Here is a 20102-nt window from a genome sequence, read left to right on the forward strand (position 1 = left end):
GTGAACAATGAAGCAACGGACTCTCAGGAAAGGACAGAACAGACAGAACAGACAGAACAGACAGAACAGAGTCCTGAGACGTACACAAAATCTTCACGTGTTCCGGTACATTCCATAGGTCTGCGCCCCCTGGTGGCTCGTGTCATTTACCTTCGTGTTAGTAAATCAAGACACTAGTTTGATGTAGCTGCACTGCTAGAAAATCCCTCACAATAATAATATGGAAAGAACTGGCACGGCACAGAAGGGAAACAGCGCCCTCTACTGTTATTAAAGTGGTGAAGCCACTGGACAAAATACAGAACCATTAAACTGCAATATCCCACTATATGTACAACTAATCAGTGTCTCTGGTTTATAGACTGAATGTGAAAATGATACTGTTTCCTCTGTCTCTGTTATTACGTTTTCACAAGTAGCTGAAGTAGCTACAAATGAAAAAAAATCACCTTGAACGTTTTATTTGCCTATTGATATTCAATCTAAAAAAAAAAAGAAACGGCTGTGACGACGACATCTTGGCTTTCTTCTATTAAATAATAAATAATTAAAAATAACATACGTATCGTACGCTCAAAGACAGAGGTGGAAGTGTGGTCCGTGGTTTAGGCCTGTCCCACTTCAGCAAGATGGAGGCTACACTGAGGAAGGCAGATTCTCGACCGGAACCTTCAAACTACACTTTGAAGAGTACTTCGAAAGGACCCTTCAAAAGGTGCATTTGGCGAATTGAGACACAGCCTATCACAGAGAAGCGGGTCTTAGGATGAACCATCTCATCTCTTAGGATGAGACATGTCATTCGCAGGGCGAATGAGATCAGTGAATGTCGTCAGACAAGGGACAGGCTTAGCAGAGCAAGGGGGCGGAGCTTAATGTGAATCCCACGACTGTCACAGAGGAAAAGAAGGCGGGGCTTAACGTGAATCATATGATAAAAGGGGCGGGGATACCGTAAAGTCCCCGAATGTCACAGAGAAGACGGGTAGAACCTAGCATGAATCACACAACAATCGCAGAGAAGAAGGGGTGGGGCTTAGTCTTAGTTGTATGACTGTCACAGAAAAAAGGGGTGGAGCTTAGCATGAATCACATGACTGTCACAGAGCAAGGGACGAGGCTTAACGTTAATGATATCAGAAAAGTGTTAGCATGAGTCACGTGACTGTCACACAGAAAGGGGGTGGAGCTCATTGTGGATTCCATGACTGTCACAGAGCAAGGGGCGGAGCTTAATGTTAATTCCACTACTGTCACAGAGGGGAAAAAGGCGGGGCTTAACGTGAATCGTACGAGAAAAGGGTCATTATCATTATTTTACTAGCTAATTTTGTCGACTAGTTCAAACTCAGTAGTAGAATAAATCCCCGTGTTTCAAGCCAGTACGATCAAATTGAAAATGGCTTCTGAATGGGAGCTGAAAATTTAATGAAATTTGAAGTCTTAAAGTGTCAGCACTATCACTGAACTTTCCACAGGCCTCACAGCACCAGTAAAGGCAGGTTATTTGGGCCAAACTAAAGGAAATAGTAGGTCTAGTGCAGCAGTAGCTTCAGTCCATCAGCAGAGGGTGCTGCACTCACTGTGGTGAGTCTGACATGTACAGGGCAACAGGCCTAGAAATGCTTTTAAAAGATCACTGCTATTAAGACATGTACTCTGTATAGTAGGGATGCAACAATTATTTTAGTAGTCGAGAAGTCAGTAATTATATTTTCGATAAGTCACTTCATCAAATGATTATTTTTACTGTCCATTTGGACTTTTAAAATACATTACCAAAGCAATCAAAGGTTTAAAATGGTGACTGTAGAACTTCTAAACAGAATATTTATGAATAGTGTGTCACTGATGACAGTTTATTCTTTTCTAACATTTTGATTTAATATTACCAATGTTTTAAAAAGGTCTTTTGCTATGAGTTTAAGAGCCTGTATAGTCGATAACAATTATGATTATCAAAATACAACTGCGATTACTGTAGCCTAGCACTGTAGGCTACTAGTCCTGATTTAGTCGATTAATCATCATAGGCCTTCTCTATGGACATAAGGTACTTTTATATAATGTGGGAAATGATCAAATATCGACCCCAGCACATTAGATGGTACATTTATTGTTCATGGATAAAATCATTAAAAAGCAACTTATCTGTGAGAAATGACTAAAACAATCCAAACTCATGAAACAATGAACTTCTTTATTTGAAACATCTCAGTCTTGTCTTTGTTTTTTTTACACTTGTGGAATGTAACAGCACCGAAAATATAAATATGACAATATTTACAGCCAACATTATTGACACAGGTCCATATAAAAGTGGACAGATGGTTTACAAACTGGACTTGTCTGATGAGGAGCGAGCAATGATGAATTATGAAACTACTGTCAGAGAGCAGAAGAAAGCACAGTATTCTGTGAATTTTAATTCTCAGGTTGCATTCATGTATTAGAAGTTCATAAAATTTCAGTTTCTGTTTCATGTGGCTAGGTCCAGACCAGATGAAATGGTATATTTATATCTACCATAGAATTCTGAAAACTGTCTTCCAACTCAGTTTTAACTTATCTGTGGGTCTCAGGCACAGGAATTCCTTCCAGATTAGATTAGGAGGATTTGGTCCTCCGTTGTTACAGCAATAAAGCAATTCAAATAAAAACATCTGCAAAAGCTCTCACAAAATTATTCAAATCAGGAAGGAATCATTTACCTGAAAAGGCATGAGTAGAAAGTATACATCATGTGAATGCAACCTAATGTGAATTAGTATTGTGTATGAAGAAGCAGACAGGAGCAAGAGTGTGTGGAGCAATGTTTCCATATCGAAACACAGACAAGGCACATTGTGGAGCTTGTGTTAAATATAACAGGCTATAATAAATAAATTACAGAATAAATTGTTAAAAATTCAAGCAACAAATACATTTCTTGTTACTGTAAAACAAACAGATGCCAATAAAGCCAATGTACTAGTTTCTAATCTCAATAAAAAGATGGTTGTGTCAGGAGGGTTATCTGTCATAAACCCTGCATTCTATGGCAAATTACTACCAATTAAGGAACAGGCATTGACAACCTTAGGTAGAAATAGATAGCAAAGGAGTACAGTAGTTTTAAAAGTAGCAGTAATAGTACTAGTAATAATAGTAGTATTTTAGCAGCATTTTTGGTTGAGATGTGCTCCTGTCTACTTCTCCAAACCCAAAGTACTTATAAGTATAAATGAAAGCAGGTTTTCACATTTTCAAAATACTGAAACTTTGCTTTAAAAAAAAAAGGATTTTTTAAATAGTTAACAGCCAATGCCACTTATTCATATTAACTATACCATTCATATTAACCTGACAAAGTTGAATTGCATTACAACACTATGGAAAATGCAAACTGATTTCTTCACAGCCTTCCACGTTAATCTCAGAATAACTTAAACATTCAAGTATGCACAATCTATAACACAAACAGACCAAGAATAGTGAAAAGTTCATATGGGCAGACTGACCAGCGCCTGCACAAGGACTTAAGTAGTAGTAATTATTTTAATTTGTTGGAGAGGTATGGCACCCTGCAGTATAGGCAGGCCTGTCGACAAAAATTTGAGGGCTTGGGAGAAGAAACCTCCCCTGCATATAGGAGTTAATTCTACAGTTATTTATTGAAGGCCATAATTAAATTATATTCTAATGAGAGTTTTAAAAAATACAGTTTACATGATAAAGCAGTCAGCTATTCCCAGGTTTTGTTTTTCGATTTTGTAAATGGTGGTATAGTAAATAGTGGATTTTTAGGGCTATAATTTTGAATATAGTAAATTGAAATCAAACTTCTATTTATAGAAGTACTAAATTATTACAATTTAAAATAAATTCTGGTGGAAAGTTGTCCATATTAAAAACAGTGATTCAAATGTAAAATTAACCAGGGCTTATTAGATCTTGGATAAAATTTTTATCAGTGTTTCGAACTTTTAGAAAGCTGCCGTCCTACTACCACCAAATTAAAATAGTAATTCAGATATGTCAGTTTTGTGTAAACTAATCCTTCAGCAGTTTGAGTATATTTATACAACTGGATAAATATTTGGAAAAAATATAAATTTGGCACACCAGAAATTTCTGATAAACGGTTTTTTTGATTTGAAAAAAAAAAAAAAAAAGATATAATGATAGTAGTGATATAATTTAGTAGTTGTTGATTTTTGTGCCAAATGTGTATCTATATTAACTTATTGATACAAGTATTCCCCATATTGGCATTTTCAACAACTTTGATTTGAATTCAGAATATCAATCTTCTGTTTTACAAATCTTAGTTTAACTGTTTGTGTCCAGTTTAGGATAATACCAGATTCAAGGTCTAGAATGAGTCAGCCATTTTGTTGCTATAGAAATGATGAACAAGGGATGTTACAGATATGAAAGACAAGATGGAAGAAATGTGTGGAAGAAGAAGTATGTGTAGGCACTGAGTGAATTCAAGAACAGCTTGGCAATCACAACTTCATGAGCCTCCAAGTTCTACCCGTCACTAGCTCAACAATACAAAGATGGCTGTGTCGGGGTCGTGTTGTCGGGCTGAGACTGTAGAAGAAGAGAGGGCTTGTGCATCTATAGTCCATTGGTTCATGAAAGGAGACGTGGAGGAGAGACAGAAAAGGAGGAGGGAGAGAAAGGGGGATGGTCATTTGTCGGTCACTGCAGCAGCCATTGGAGCTCGAATTGTCCCTCTCGCCGTTGCTGCCAGTTCTTCGATTTCACTGTTGAGTCTCCGGATCACCCATTCCATTGCCTCCCGGCCCTGAAAACAAGGGAAGATGGAGCAATTTTGTCCTAGTTTCATAATCTTTTTTTTTTTTTTTTTCCTGACTAACACTAAATAGAAACTCAATTATATATAATTTTGACAACTAAAACTTCATTGCCTAAAAGTACTGATGTTTTTGTGAAATAATAAAAACTAAACGTAAATGAATGAAAGGAAAGAGTGGAGACTAGATCCAAGTTCCACTTTTCAGCCCCAGAGCCCCAAAATCAGACCCTAAACAAAGACGATGTCCAAGAACACATCTGGACATGCCCCATCAAGCAATGAGACACTTTATTATAGTCAAATATAGACATTTTCTGATTGACCAAGGACTATGAAAGGACTTAGTAGACAAAATTAGCAGGACATTTTTGTTGATTAAAACTGGACTAAAACTAAAAATCATTTTAGTCAAAAGATTTAAAAAGCTATTGAAATTTCTTGAAATCAACATAGTATCTGACCCTCTCTTCTGCATCTTCTGCTCAAACACAAGCTCACTTCACTTTCACCCCATCCATATGTAGATTAAATTTGCCTTTACTGTCTCCTTACTGATAAAGTCTTGTTAGATAAGTAAAAAACACACAATAGACAACAGAAAGTCCAGTCACTGCACATTCACAACACCTAGAACATATATCATCAACCCATTGGTGTCAGTTACCAGGAAAACTGACTAAATCCAAAACAGTACAACAATAATAATACAATACAAGTAATACAAATTGCACCCAGTCCTAATGCGCAACATGTTTAAAATTAAATCACCTGAAAAATCAATCAATGTTTATTTATAGAGCACTTTACAACACTCAAGGAGACCAAAGTGCTTTCCAGTAAAATCAAATTAAAATAAGTTAAAATCATACTAAAACAGTAAAATAGGAGAATAAAATAAAATAAAGTACATTAATATAACAAATTATAAATAATGATAATGTGTCACAACATTACTAAGTGTTAAAGCCAGTCTGAATAAATATGTTTTAAGCCTGGATTTAAAAAGACCGAAGTCAGTAATGGTGCACATATCAGGAGGAAGTTTGTTGAAAAGTACAAATTAGTTACCAAGTTAGAATAGAGTGACATGTGGGACCATGGAATGTTTATATCTCAATTTACAGTTTGTCAGTCTCCTCTTTGACATTAGTCTGTGCCTTTAATCATCTTCCAATATGCCATCGGTAGAGCTTTTAGACAGTTATACTTACAGTAAAACCTCACATGATCATAAAACATGGTACCAAACTTAAATCTAAGCTCTAACTTTAGTTAACATGAGTGTGTACCTTTCCTGCGTTGGTGGAGATGGTGTTGGCCATGAGCCCCTCGAGGTAGCTGCTTAGACTGACCCCCTTCACACTAATTAGAGCCTCCTGCGTCAGCACCGTCCTGAGTCAAAACAGGACAAAGGTCAATTGTCACAGAAACAATCAACAATAGCTATGTGGTAACTAATGTCCAGGGTTGTTTTCAGTCACAGAAATAGTAAATAGTATAGTGACAACTCTAAGGTCATATTCACACTAGCACTGGTTAGTACGCTTTAATCGAAACTCTAGTTCTTTTGGCCACAAAGTCCGGTTCGTTTGGTCAGGTGTGAATGCGCAATCGAACTCTGATACAGTCCAAAAAAGCGAACTCTGGTCCGCCAAAAAACCTAGGTCTCGGTCCAGTTGAAGTGAACTCTGGTATGGTTCGAATGCATATGTGAACGCCAAGCGGACCACGGGCCTCTCCAAAGACAGGAAGTGGATTACATGCAGAGCATTCTGGGTAAATAAAACCAAAACAAACACGGGTGCAAAGCTAGCGGAGCGGAGAAATGGCTCGTGGTCAGACGTGGAGTGAAGAGGAGGTAAAAGCCCTCATAAAAATATGGTCTGACCAAAATATATGTCAGTTACTCGTGACCACGCACAAAAACAACGAGGTTTATAAATTAATAAGTGAAAAAATGAAAGCAGTAGGATTCCCCCGCACTGTAGTATTTTGTTTACATTTCCCTGCGGAAAAGAAGTTGTGTTGTATTGACCAATAGACGAGCGGCGTTTCTTCTTCATGGTTTTTTGTCTCGTTTCCTTCCATGGTTTTTGGTACAGCGCCACCACATGTGAAGGATTAGACAAGCTTCTCAAAAGGTTTGGTTCGTTTGACAAAAAGCAGTGTGAAAGCAAACCGCTCCAGTTGAAAATGTTAACAATGTTTCAATTTTGGTCCCGAATCGAACCGAGTCTACTGGACTATTAGGTGTGAAAACGACCTAAATTATGAAGACTAGTAACAATAAAAACACACACACATTATATATATATATATATATATATATATACACACACACATACACATAATATCTATATCTATATATGCACTTACTTTTGAGGGTCTTGTGGATGTGGTTTGTAGGTTAACTTCTCATCGACTGATACTAGATTTGTGAAGGAGATCTGGAGAAATAAATCATGTCCATTAATAAATATTTTTGGGTTGGAAATTTCTGTAATAAACCATTGTCTACTTACATTTGTGGATTGCAGTTCAAACATCTTCTCTTTAGGGTCCACTATCGAGTGCTCTTGGACATATGTGCACGTTCGTGTTACACCAATTATCTGGAAAAATAAATATATATATATATATATATACGGACTGTTTAAGCTTAAAATGATCCTGAATATTTTCCTGCGTAAAAGTTTATTACTTTGTTCACACACACACAAGTCAAGGGCAGAATGACTTGGAAAATGTATCCCACTGCAAAGTAGGCCTGCAAGATTAATCGCAATTTGAATGGACAAAATAAGCAAATTACTGCAATAGGGCAACAATTGTTTTAGTAGTTGACTGGTCAGTATTCTAGTCAGTGTCCGCAGGCTACTAGTAGAGAACATTTACAAATAAATATAATGAATATTCTTGTCATTTTGATTTAATAATGCCAAGGTCTTTGTTTTAAAAAAGCTCTTTTTGGATATGATTTAGAGTCTGTATAGTCCAGATGATTAATAAAATATGATTTTTTAATTGACTAATCATGACTAATCTATAAATGGTTGCAGCCCTACATAGCATACCATGTAGCATTAACCTTTTAGCGTCACCTTCACTCGACTGTGTATGAAGCAAAGGTAGGTAGCACTCATGTAATTACTCAAGTAAAGTTACTCAGGCAAATGTAAAGGATTCAGAGCTGAAACAGCAGCTTGGATGCATGGTAAAACATTCACTCTAAAAGACTTTTCTCTACTTTAATCTACTCTTAGTTGAGTGGTAGTTTCATCAAATAGGTTTTACACTTTGTTGAGTAATTTATTTGAGCTTGTACTTCTACATGAATAATATCATGAACCAACATTACTCTACCCACCCACCTCCAGTATCAAGAGCAGTCATGAACTCCTCACAGTTCTACCTTCATTTACAGAAGAAAGCAAATGCATTTATTCACTTAGCCGGTCTGCAAACCTCTAAACTACAGAGCTGTGAGATCCAATGGAGACAAGACAGACTGTTCTGTGTAGAGGGCAGTACAGACACCTGTATCAGTGCATCACCATCTACTCTGACTCTGTGCGTTAGTCATTTAGTTAGCTGTAAACATAAGGAAGTGGCTTGCATGAGCAGTGAAACGTGTTCAGTCCTAAAGTTTTTTGTCCAGTTGACAGATTTTACATTTTTTACTGTGGATCAGGCCTGGACGACTGAGGGATTACACAGACATTTGACTAGTAAATTACAGCATGAACTTTTTTGTATAACTGAAATAATTAGACTTCTATGGGGTATTAACTGAACATTTTTGCATAATAGTGCTTCTTTAAGTATTAGTGTGAGCTCTTGTAGTGTGACTCACCGACTTGGCTATAGCAGGCAGTCCCCATTCGGTGCTCAGGAGTCTGGTGCTGTGGAGGCGTCCGGCTGTGTCCACACTTCTGTCCAGCACGTCCACTCCAAACACACTGGGGTTCATGGGGTTGGGGTATTTCTGCATAGCTGCTTTGGTCACCGTCTCCCAGGGATGGCTGTTGAAACACATAGATTCAAGGATACCAATGATGTTTTCACAATACTAAAATTTCAAGTTTGATTTTGATACTAAGAAATAGATTATCGTTGTGGTGTTGGAACTGGTTTGTAGTATCAAGTCTTTTTCCAGACAATGATTTAACATTACCTCATAGTACTTTCTTTTATATTCCCATGTGTTCTTATATCTTGTAATCCCAGTCATCCAGGTATGTTCCATAGTGATCCATGGGTGTATACTAGTCTGTGTGTTTTATACTTGTTTTGATGCAGCTCAAGATCCTTCACTATTGAAAAAAGGTACCTGTTCAAATTAGTTTTAATACTAGTTTTAGTATTTCAATACTTCTGACAACCCTAATTACTATTAAAACTTCATACTGCCTAGTTATAAACCTAACTCAACTATCACAAAAAGACAAAGACAATGCAACGTAAATATAAAAACTATATCATATTGTTAACGGAGTGAAAGAATATACTTTTTGTTATGTAGATTGACAGCGATGATGACTTAGCTCTTTGTAACCTTCTTTATAAAACATAAAATGTGTTAAATTCTTTGGCCTGGAATTTTGCAAAACATGGCATTAAACATGTCTTTCTTGCATCTCTTCAATTACACACAGATATGACCAGTAATTTGGCAGCTAAGGTGCCGGCAGACGCTCCCCCAGAAAATTTAAATAGTGCACTTTTATTTCCTCTTTTTAGCTATTTCTGGGTTTCAGGTGGCGTAACAACATTCTACAGGCTAATTATATTTAATACAGATAGCAGCTCAAATTAATATCGTTAAAAAGCAGTTCTTGGATCCAGTCACTAATAGAAGTGACCAGGTTCAACATTTACTTTTTAAATATTTCAACACAAAGTACTGGCCCCTTAGATGGGGGGAAGGCCAGTTTTTCCTATTGAAAAACTGTCCCCTTCCCCCCATCTGAGAGTGTGACATTCTAGACGCTTCAGCAATAGAGGCTATGCAGACGACAACACAACACTCACAATTTTTAGAATGAGTGGCAACATTGTATGAGAGTCAATGGCAACATTTTCTTCTGTAAAAGCTCTAAACATATCTAAAATGTAAAAGTTGCTACAGATTAAAGTAAATATTAAGTGGTGAGAGGGGTAGACTTTAATATTTGTTATTAAGTCATAGCAGCTCTTTGACATTTACATGTGTTTTGAGCTGAAGAAAATGTCCTTACTTGCCACTGACACTCATAATACTGCCACTCCTTCTAAAGATCCAGAATATTGTCATCTGCATAAACTCTATAGTGTGGTTATACATGGTCTTCAGTTCTATGCAACATTTTGAGGACTTAATCCCATTCAAAAGATATAGTTTAAATTGTGTATCACCTTAGCAACAGACCTAATTATTACTCATAATTCTCAAACCCATGAATAGGGAGCCACAGAAACTACTACTACCATAGTGATCATTTAAAAAGGTGCTGCACCATGTAACTTTTCTGTTCGAGGGAATGTCACCTGCTTGTCTCCCTGGAAATGTTATCAGTTTGCCAGGCATTAAAATGATCTCTAAAGAAGTGATGCATTCTTACTGTGAGGGCGTTGACCTTTAGGCATGTTTCTCAGGGTATTTTTTGCAATAAAACACCTGTAATAGAATTAACCCCAGATAGATCATCTTAGTAAACATCCTCTAACATTCCGGACAAAACCATCACATTTCTATGGAAACAACCCGATGTAAAAGTTAGGAAGTGCATCTTTAAGGTAAGGATATACTTTAATCAAAATATTGGTGATGGGAATTGAGAGTGTCATTCTTAGATTTTACTAGATTAATACCAAAGGAAAATGGAAAAAAATAAATAAATAAATCCCTCTGCTGGCCACTTACATAACACATTTGCTACGAAAAATAAAGGACTGTTCTTGTGTAGAGACAGAAGGCTCATAAGAGAACAAAGTCACAGAAATGTCAGGAAAAACAACAAAATGCTGCATGAAGGGCTTGATGTTGGCAGAGTGCAGTGATGCTCTCTGGGGTAACACACCCCCTCCCTCCGCTGCATCATCCCGAAGCTTCCAGAAACTTCTCAAACACAAAAGAAACGTAGAAACCAATCTAAAACCCTCAACATGCAGTTTTACGATAATCTGGATCAAAAACACGTTAAACACACGGTTACGGTTAAAAACAGTTTAATCGCATCCATCCTGCTGTCAGTCTGATCACGTTATGTAACCAGTGTCACAGTCAACCCCAACACAGCACTGAAAATATGGAGTTATGCAAGATCAGGACATATGGAGACGCTGCTTTAACTTATAATTCAATGTGATTAATACATGTCCTTGTGTCCTTTGCCCTGTGACCCCACTTAAACCCCAGGCTACTGCTAACAAATTACATTAAAGTGATGTTAAACAATAAACGAGCGTCACTTAACACAACAATATATGTGTTAAATTAATCACAGGTACCTAAACTAGAGTGTTGAGAACGTACGATTCTAAATGTAGAAGATATAATAACTTTTACAACCAACGAGCGCCAAGTTATGTCAGTGTGCGGCTAATGCTAACATGCTAACGGGCACGTCACACAGCGGTGTTATGAGACTTTCCTTTGGTTTCAAGTGGTTTGGTGTGAGATTATTAAAAGCACATTGATGCTTAATATTGATCACTTACTTGAATACGTGCTCTGACGCCCAGATCTTCATTTTGACGAGTTTCGGTGTCAGGGCAGGGAGCCGGTGCCGAACGACAGCGTGACCGAAGTAAGAAGGAGGGACGGAGGGAGGACGGAGGGAGGACAGTTTTAAGCCTGGTCCCAACTCCAGCTAGTGGCCGAGACGTGTACTACAGCTTATTATGGCGTTATGCAATAGCAATAAAATACTTCTAGAATCTAACGTGTTTGTAAGTGTGGACAGTATTATTTTAACCAGTTCAACAAATGTCAAATAGAAAATAACATTGGACGTAGCCTCATGTACTTTTGACCTTGAAAACATATACTAGGCCCCCACAAACCCATCTAGACTTTTCATTTATGTAGAATTTAGTATTATTAAATATGTTAAATTTAGCATTATTGAATATGTTACATTTTGAATGATTAAATATTTTAAATTGTATATTATTGAATATGTTAAATTTGGAATTATTAAGTATGTTAAATTTTGTATTATTGAGTATATAAAATTTTGTATTATTAAGTATGTTAAATTTAGTGTTATTGAGTACATTAAATTTAGTATTATTAAATATGTTAAACTTAGTATTATTAAGTATGTTAAATTTAGTATTATAAGGTATCTTAAATGTAGTATTATTAAGTATGTTATGCTGTTATGTAAGTTCTATGTATTTGTTATATATCTGTCTAATCCTTTTGTTTGTCTTGTAGCAGTGTGTCCCCCCTGCCCACTGAACAGTTGTTGTTTTGCAATACTATCTCAAAAAAAGAAAATTATTGTATTTGCATATGTAATTAGCGAAGCAATAGATTTAATTAAAAAGACAAAGGGAAAATGAATAGAAAATATTAATTTAAAAGATATATATGTTACTTATTAATCTAAGACGTAACTAGACTAGTTTTATAATTTGAAAAGCTATGTTTTTTATGTAAAAGTATTAAGTACTTAGGGGCGGGTCGTGTTGCAAGTTCCCCAGCGTTTTTATTGGTCAGCATTCTTGCGTACGTGTGACGTAATCACGCACGCGTTCGACCGTCCTTGAGCTGCACAGAAGCAAAATGGTCGCGTACTGGAGACAAGCTGGTCTAAGGTGAGATTTTGCGGGATTAAATACCTTTTGATCTAGCATTTTTGGTCTGGATATTGTTAAAGTTATAGCTAGACAATCGCTATCAGTTTGGAGTTTCATTATGACCAAAACATGCTCAAATCTTGATGCTATGCTACGTATGCTAGCTTGTGTCACACTACTTTGACAGGAGGATCACAATTGAATCAATTCAGATTGTGTGGCTCCACATGTTGATGAAGGCTAATGAGAAATAAGATGAAACTGCTCCCGTCTGATCGTTAATGTTAAATGTGTGTTCTTTGCAGCTACATCCGCTTCTCCCACATCTGCGCTAATGCGGTGCGGGCTGCGCTCAAGCCGCAGTTCAAAGCGGAGGCAGTGAAGGCCGCAGAAGCTAACGTCAAAGTCAACAAGCCCAAAACAGCATGTGAGTAAAACATCTCTTACACGTGTAAATATCCCACTGAAATGTCTCGACCATTATGTGACCTTTAGCTTTCACTTTGCATCGCGTGCCCTTACTAAAATTAGTGAGACAAATTGTCTCTATAGTGGGAGATAAATGGCATATTGAAGTGTAATTTACTATCAGAGCTTGCATGTAATGGTTAGGCCAAATTTATAATCACAGTATGGTAATGGACAAAATAGACTAAATCTCCACAAACTTGACTCTTACTTGACCTGGAGGAGGACTTCTACTCCTTGTTTCCATATGTCCATGGAGAATCCTTTTACTTTCTAATCATACAGGTGACACACTACCTCAAGAAAGATGCACACTGGACCTTTTTATCATTTAGTTTTTGGCCACCGACACTCAAACATTTTGAGTCTTTATTGAGATTTCGATAGTGGTCAATTTGTAACTCTTCAATATGCCCTAATAATTTCTCAGTTGTGGTTTACCTCCTTGTTCCCCTCTAAAAATGGACATTTAATTCTATTTTATCTAGTTAAAATGGTGTACACAATGGATTTTGAACTATTGACAGCACCTAAGAAAATATTTGGCCAGTTCTAAACTAGGATTACACCCATGATTTCACCCTTTCCTAAACCAAGGACTAGCCCGGGGGAATAAACATGGATAAAAATGACTCTAATTACACCAAATGCTAAATCTACAAATACCATAGTCTAGTAGTTTGTTACAGGGGCTATTTCTTGTGAATGAGATTCTAATGTGTTTTTCTTTCCTTTGACAGGATTTGAGCCTGTGCTGTACAGTTTGTTTGTTTTTTTGCTTCTTTGTTCCTGACATTGTCCAGCCATGTGCACTAGAAAAAATGGACAACACCAAGAGAAATTCAAAGGGGGACCTGGATGAAGTTATTTTTCCTCATTTGTAATTAAATATATACATGTTTAAAAATGAGTGTCTTGTGTATAAATTCTGATATTGGGTCAGACAGAAACGTTTGACATTTTTTCTGCAAAGTTTTAATTTGATAGAAACAGCCAGGGCCTATACATCATTGGAAGATCAAACTTTACAGTCAGTGATTAATTCATTTAAATCCTTGTATTTTCTGGTATTTATCCATTTACACAAGTAGAAAATATTTAACATAACAAAGGCATGCCTGAACTTGCCTTCTAACTACTGAATTATTGCAGGCACTTTATCTACTGACATGATAGTTTTATGTATTAATTATTATGCAATAAGAACTTTCATGAGGCTAGTAGAATGTTCTTAGACTGAACACTTAATACAGATGTTGGTATTTTACAATTAATGGTTCAAATTTCAGTCAAGGCTGTGTTCTAGTGTAGAGCATAAATGAACCCACCCTGCTTATAAACTGCTGATTATAATTATCATTAACGTCAACATTTTTGTCAGTTCTGGGTTTACTGTTGGCAAAGATGGCAGCATGTAATTGATAATTTAGTTGAGTGACTTTTGTGTAGGCCTGAACAATATAGCAAATTCCAAACACATTTTAAACTGGCACATTGTGTAAATTAAGAGTGCTGTTTAGGTGTTGAATTAGATTAAATTAGCAAAAGAAAATTTTAATTCTGTTAACTAGACAAAGGTTTTAGAGTTAAGATATTTAGCTGCTTATTCAAGCGACTTCTTCAGTTCTGGTCAGATTCCTGGTGGACGCTGCTTTTTATCTGTCTGAAGGGAGGAGCTAACTACACTGAAATTAAGAGGGGAGTTGTCTTTCTCACAAAAATGATGGCCTCTAAGTTCTGTCTCAAACAATTTAAATGGTTTAAACTTGTCCTGTTGACAGAATAGATATTTTTTATGCTATAGGTCATACCTAGATGACTGAATATGAATTAAAGGAACTATAAAATCTCCAATGGCTCTTGTAGCGATAAAACTTGGTGCTTACTTGGTGGAAAGAAATTGTGTGAATAAGTAAATAGCTTGTGTTAATGATGCTGTGGAACATTTATTGAAAGTTCTTGAGTTCTACCTTCAACATAAAGACAATATGTTTAAGGTCATAGTCCCATATAACTTTTTAAAAATCAACATTTGGAAATGTGTCCACACATTTTCCATATCAATCTTTTAAGTAGTACAGGATAAAAATTTCACCTTTTTGCTGTCAAAGAAGGCATTAATGTGTCTTGTGGATTAGCAGTATTTACAGAAATATTAACCACAATACTTATGCATTTAAAGGTCAAATTATACCTGAATTTTAGACAATGAGCAGTTTAAAATATCAACCAATACCAATTGAGCCCTTTTAGTCAGACTTTAGTTACAAATGAACATATTTTTACACATATCATAGTAGTATTACAAGTACTACCAAATAAATACATATTATACAGTTCATGAAGCCTGTTGAAAGTCTTTGGGAGTAACATTTCTAGCTGTCTTTCTTCTCCCTGGTCATCTTGATCATGGTTTCGGGTGATCTATAGAGGAAGATGAGTTTCTCAAAGAGCGTCTCCTCCAGCTCCATCTCTCCGGTCTCCCTCACCACAAAGATGTCGGTGCACAGCTTCAGCACACGGTCCACACACGGCAGCTCCTCAAACATGATGGACCTGGAGATACCATTAAAGAACTCACGAACAAACTTCCCAATGACGAGGACCACAGACATGTACAGCCCCACAATCCTGCACACAGTTAGACGAGGAAATGGTTTTAGAGCTTTAAGTGAAATATAAAGAATCTAAGAATCTAAGTTAAATAAGAAGGAATAAAAACAACATGAAAAAACATATCTATCTCCATGTAGACACCTGACATCACCACCGCCATTGAATAAATGTAAAACAGATGAGTTTAAAGCCATATTATGGACATTCCTGACAAAGCAAAAAAGTTACATAATGCACTTTTAAGAAAAACTAAATTAAAAAAGCTGTTTGTAAGCTGAAATTCAAAATAAACTATTTTACATTTCATAAAAAATGTTTGAAATCTTGTTGCCCAGTTTAAAAGCTATGTAAACCAATGTACCTTTTTAGACAGTACATCCAGAGAAAAAAAAGTACTAGGGCTACAAAAAATAATGGTCACGTTACCCGTGTCCTGCTAGGAAGCCCAGGCTGGATGGACTGACTTTATCGCTGAAGATGGTGATGTGGATGTTGTGGCAGCTGCGCTTGGGTCCAGTGGAACATTCCTCCACCACCCACCACTGGTCTGTGTCCCCGTGCTCATCAGGGCCGCTCTCCTGCTGCAACTTCAGGGACAGAGGTCTGAAGAAGGAGAGGGCGTGGAGGTCTGGACGCTCTGACAGGTCTGACACACAGCACAGAATATTATACTCAGAGCATATGTGGAGAAAATGTCTTGTGCACGGACTCACCAACACTCTTTAGTCAGAAAGTAAATGCTTTAAAACTGTGTCGTTGTCTTATAGGGAGGGTATAATATATACAATTTATAGAGTGGAAATCTCGTAAACATGACCCATCATTGTCCCCAGATCAGGACAAGGTCAACATGTTCATAAACACTGGACATAATGGTGAAATTGCTGAGGTTTTCATTTTGTGTTTTAGTTCTCGAGTTGAGTGAAAACAATGAGAAAAAGGTGTATGTGTCCTCTGTATGCTGGTTAAAGCACTGGCGTGACAACCCAGGTTCAGTTGTGGATGTGGTAGCTATTTCAAACCAGCAAGTTATTAAAGTGAGATCAGTGTGTACAACTGTAATTTAGCCAGCGTCCACTAGAGGGCGTGTGTCAGCTGATGAGTGTCCATGCAGTAAATACAGATTGATGGGTTTAGTTACATTCATTTCTGTGCGTGTATGAATACTGTGAAGAATTTCAACTGACCAACTTTCATCCTGGTGGCCATTTTAGACTCAGGTCCCTTTGGTCCGCGGATAAACTTCGGGAGCAGATGGTTAATTATCCTGGAAAATCATGTGATTCAATACATTGAATACAGTACATGTTAAACATCATTGAGTTAAAAGTCGTCAGTTGGTTGCTTACACTGGCTTACTGCTGTTTCCTTTAAGCATTTGGACAATTCCTTCTCTCAGAACCATGTCTTCATATTTCATTGTGTGCTCTCCCACAGTCTCAGGGTTCATGGAGATGGAGGCGTTCCTATAATACAAATGTCAAAACAATATGATCTGATGATATCTGTGTCATAAATAATTGATTCATGCATTGTTTTTCTACTCCTGCCAGACTTAGCCTGTGTATATGTTATTACGAGGGCTGTGCAAATGATCACAGTTGTATCAATGATCACATTGGGTCTTTTTTACTGAGGGGTCTAAAGCCAATCCTTTGTTAGTAAAAGTATGGTTTGGAGTGTATTAAGAGTGGTTAATTGGTGGTTTAAATGGCAATTAATAAATCTGTGCAGTTTATGTTCAGGAAATTAATACCAGTAGTTTTTTCATGTGATAAACAAAAAAATGTTTATTAGTTTATAGTTACTTGTCCAGTACAGATATATTGTAAAAACAGCTCTAAGGGTCCAAATTAGACCGTTGTGTGCATCTAATTATAATGGATTTTTATAGTTAGAATGCTAGTTGTTGTTAGCATTACTGTCAAGACAAAACTCTGCTTTGGTCTTTTTGAGTTGTGAAAAGCACTTAAAATTTATCATGGTGAATAATTAAGATGTTTAGAATGCATAGGTAAGTGAGGAGTAACTTTGCACCACTGCAAACCCTTTAAAATGAACTAGTTCTGTTTTTCATGTTGAGAGACAATAACAATCACTTTAAATATCTACATTTTATAAATGATCTACTTTTCTAAACTTAAATCAGTATAAAATATATAAAACATTAGTTTCATGTTTTGTATTTCATTTGTCATGTTTAACAGTGCATGTGAGCGGACCTGAGCAGAGTCCACCTCAGCGTGATGTAGATGTGGGAGGAGTTACTGAGCTCTTGGATCATGGCTGCTCGAGAGGCTGGACTGATGCTCCACAGCAGACTGGCATCACTTTTGATCTTAGCCACCATCACATCTGTTGCCTCATAGTTCATGATAAACTGCATCGCTGACTGAAACAGTGAGCAAGTTTCAAGTTAAGAGTTGTAAATGATCAGTATGCAGTGAAAAGTAAAAAGGTGTGTTACGGGGTGTGTGGCGTAGACTTTGGTGAGGCGGTTGAAGGCAGACTCAGAATAAGGCACAAGGTTCTGCTCCTGAGCAGTCATGGTGAACAAAGGCTGTGAACACAAAGAAAAGACAAAACTGGGTAGTAGGTTACATTTAGTTGCTTAACTGTTCACACAGCTTACTTTTAAATGTACTTTAATCTTGGTACTTTTGGCTAAATGCCCCGCCATGAGAAAGTCTTAAAAAGTGAAATTTACCATTACTGACTCCCCTTATGGCAAATTGTTGGTTTACTATTTATTAATATCTGTTGTTTGGGAAAACATGAATATGCACAGTATTTTGTGTTATGGTCGTCTAATAGCATCAATTATAAGACAGCTCAAGCATGGAAAAATATTTAAACAATCAAGATCATTTGAAATAATTGTGCATGTACTATAAAAAGGCAACCTGAAGTCACTTAAGTCACATGTCAATTTCCCAGCCTCAACCAATACTATAAAATAAATAATAATTTGTATATCCAAGCTACTTGGTAATTTATTTTATGTGAGAAACATTTAACACATAACAGTGCCAGAAGTTCTTTAAGACACATATTAGTCCCTACTTCATATCCTGCAATGCTGAGCTGGATAGACACATCCACAGGCTGGTTGGTAACTCCAGCTGCAGACTGCACCAAAGACATGAAGAGCAGAGGGAACCAGATGATCCCAATGAGGACGAAGATCAGAAGACCTCCCATACCATACTTCACCACCTTCTTCTTTTTCTGCCCAGGAGGATGGGGAAATTTCTGCAACCAAAACAATACACACACTGGTTTAATGTATAGCTGAACACAATATTGCCCATCAATGGCAAGTTTATTCACATGAGAACAACCTCACATTTACAGTCGAAACCAGAAGTTTACATACACTATATAAAAATATATGGGTTTTTTTTTTCCACTATCTGACATGAAATTAGACTAAACTTTTCCTGTTTTATGTCAGTTAGGTTCTCCAAAATGATTTGTATTTGCTAAATAATGAGAGAAGTATTTTTAAAAAAAACATATTTTCATTACTCTCTTCAAAGTCAGATGTTTGCATACAGTATGATTACTATGCATTTATACAATTTGGGAAAACCCAGATGAGGTCATTTTTTTTTAGAAGTTTTTGATAGATTTATTGACAACATTTGAGTTAATTAGAGGATGTAAATGTATTTGAAGCACACCTGAAACACACTGCTTCTTTGTGTAACATCATGGAGAAAGTCAAAAGAAATCAGCCAAGATATCAGGAAGAGAACTGTGGACTGGCACAAGTTTGGTGCCAGTCCTTGGTGCAATTTGATCTAGCATTTTTGGTCTGGACGATGCCACGTTCATCTGTTCAAACAATTATACACAAGCATAATGAGCATGGGACTGTCCAGCCATCAGACCACTCAGGAAGGAGACGGGATGTGTCCCAGAGATGAACGTGCTTTGGTCCAAAATGTGAATATCAACCCAAGAACAAAAGCAAAAATGCTGGCTGAAGCTGGTAAGAGTGTGTTATTATCCACAGTGAAACAAGAACTGTACCAACATGGGCTGAAAGGACACTCTGCAGGAAGAAGACATTACTCCAAAAGACACATAAAAAAGCCAGATTACAGTTGCAAATGCACACAGGGACAAAGACCTTAGTTTTGTCAGATCACAGGACATGTGTCCAAAAAATGAACATTCCTGCCAACTATTAAAAGAAGCTAAAAGAAGCAAACCCAAAACGTTTGACCCAATACTAATGAAATGTATGTAAACATTTGAGTTTGAAGAAAGTAATGAAAATGTGTCTATTAAAAGAAAAGAAAGAAAAGCATATATGTCTTTTTATATAGTGTAATTTAATTAAAACTTGGTGATTTTTTTGACAAATTATGATGAACAAGCTTCACTCAAAAGAGAAAATATTTGTCTAATAAAATGCTCA

At 36.7% G+C, this 20102-nt stretch overlaps 3 protein-coding genes across 3 annotated transcripts in view; 1 reads left to right on the forward strand and 2 right to left on the reverse strand.

Annotated features, from left to right (window-relative positions):
- Window positions 1–2220: 2220 nt before the first annotated feature.
- Window positions 2221–11608, reverse strand: LOC117374122 (PRELI domain containing protein 3B-like). The gene is made up of 6 exons (XM_033970295.2): window positions 11507–11608; window positions 8661–8829; window positions 7330–7419; window positions 7184–7254; window positions 6097–6199; window positions 2221–4795 (listed from the first exon to the last, which is right to left on the reverse strand). Exons 1-6 carry the CDS (start codon window positions 11536–11538, stop codon window positions 4679–4681), a joined length of 582 nt encoding a protein of 193 aa, XP_033826186.1. The 5' UTR covers window positions 11539–11608; the 3' UTR covers window positions 2221–4678.
- An 886-nt stretch (window positions 11609–12494) lies between these two features.
- Window positions 12495–13957, forward strand: atp5f1e (ATP synthase F1 subunit epsilon). The gene is made up of 3 exons (XM_033969709.2): window positions 12495–12610; window positions 12898–13019; window positions 13801–13957. Coding segments are annotated over exons 1-3 (156 nt in total). The 5' UTR covers window positions 12495–12578; the 3' UTR covers window positions 13803–13957.
- Window positions 13958–15411: 1454 nt separating this feature from the next.
- The window catches only part of si:dkey-11f4.7 (piezo-type mechanosensitive ion channel component 2), a 57206-nt gene continuing 52515 nt past the window's right edge, over window positions 15412–20102 (reverse strand). Inside the window, 7 exon segments of the mRNA XM_033969535.2 lie at window positions 15412–15691; window positions 16103–16322; window positions 16864–16943; window positions 17026–17142; window positions 17899–18068; window positions 18144–18236; window positions 18740–18928. Of these exon segments, the coding sequence (XP_033825426.2) occupies window positions 15436–15691; window positions 16103–16322; window positions 16864–16943; window positions 17026–17142; window positions 17899–18068; window positions 18144–18236; window positions 18740–18928 (1125 nt within the window). The 3' untranslated portion in view covers window positions 15412–15435.

The sequence above is a fragment of the Periophthalmus magnuspinnatus genome, chromosome 7 (genome assembly GCF_009829125.3).
Source record: "Periophthalmus magnuspinnatus isolate fPerMag1 chromosome 7, fPerMag1.2.pri, whole genome shotgun sequence".
Lineage (NCBI taxonomy): Eukaryota > Metazoa > Chordata > Actinopteri > Gobiiformes > Gobiidae > Periophthalmus > Periophthalmus magnuspinnatus.

What these genes read in the sequence shown, in the direction of transcription:
- LOC117374122 (XM_033970295.2), bottom strand. Translation starts at nt 11,538, where the DNA reads ATGAAGATCTGGGCGTCAGAGCACGTATTCAA. An exon ending in CATCCACAAGACCCTCAAAA is followed by an intron (nt 6,200 to 7,183) that starts GTAAGTGCATAT and finishes GTTTTGACTCAG; the next exon opens with GACGGTGCTGACGCAGGAGG. An exon ending in TCTCCACCAACGCAGGAAAG is followed by an intron (nt 4,796 to 6,096) that starts GTACACACTCAT and finishes CCTTGTTTTCAG; the next exon opens with GGCCGGGAGGCAATGGAATG.
- atp5f1e (XM_033969709.2), top strand. Translation starts at nt 12,579, where the DNA reads ATGGTCGCGTACTGGAGACAAGCTGGTCTAAG. An exon ending in TGGAGACAAGCTGGTCTAAG is followed by an intron (nt 12,611 to 12,897) that starts GTGAGATTTTGC and finishes TGTTCTTTGCAG; the next exon opens with CTACATCCGCTTCTCCCACA.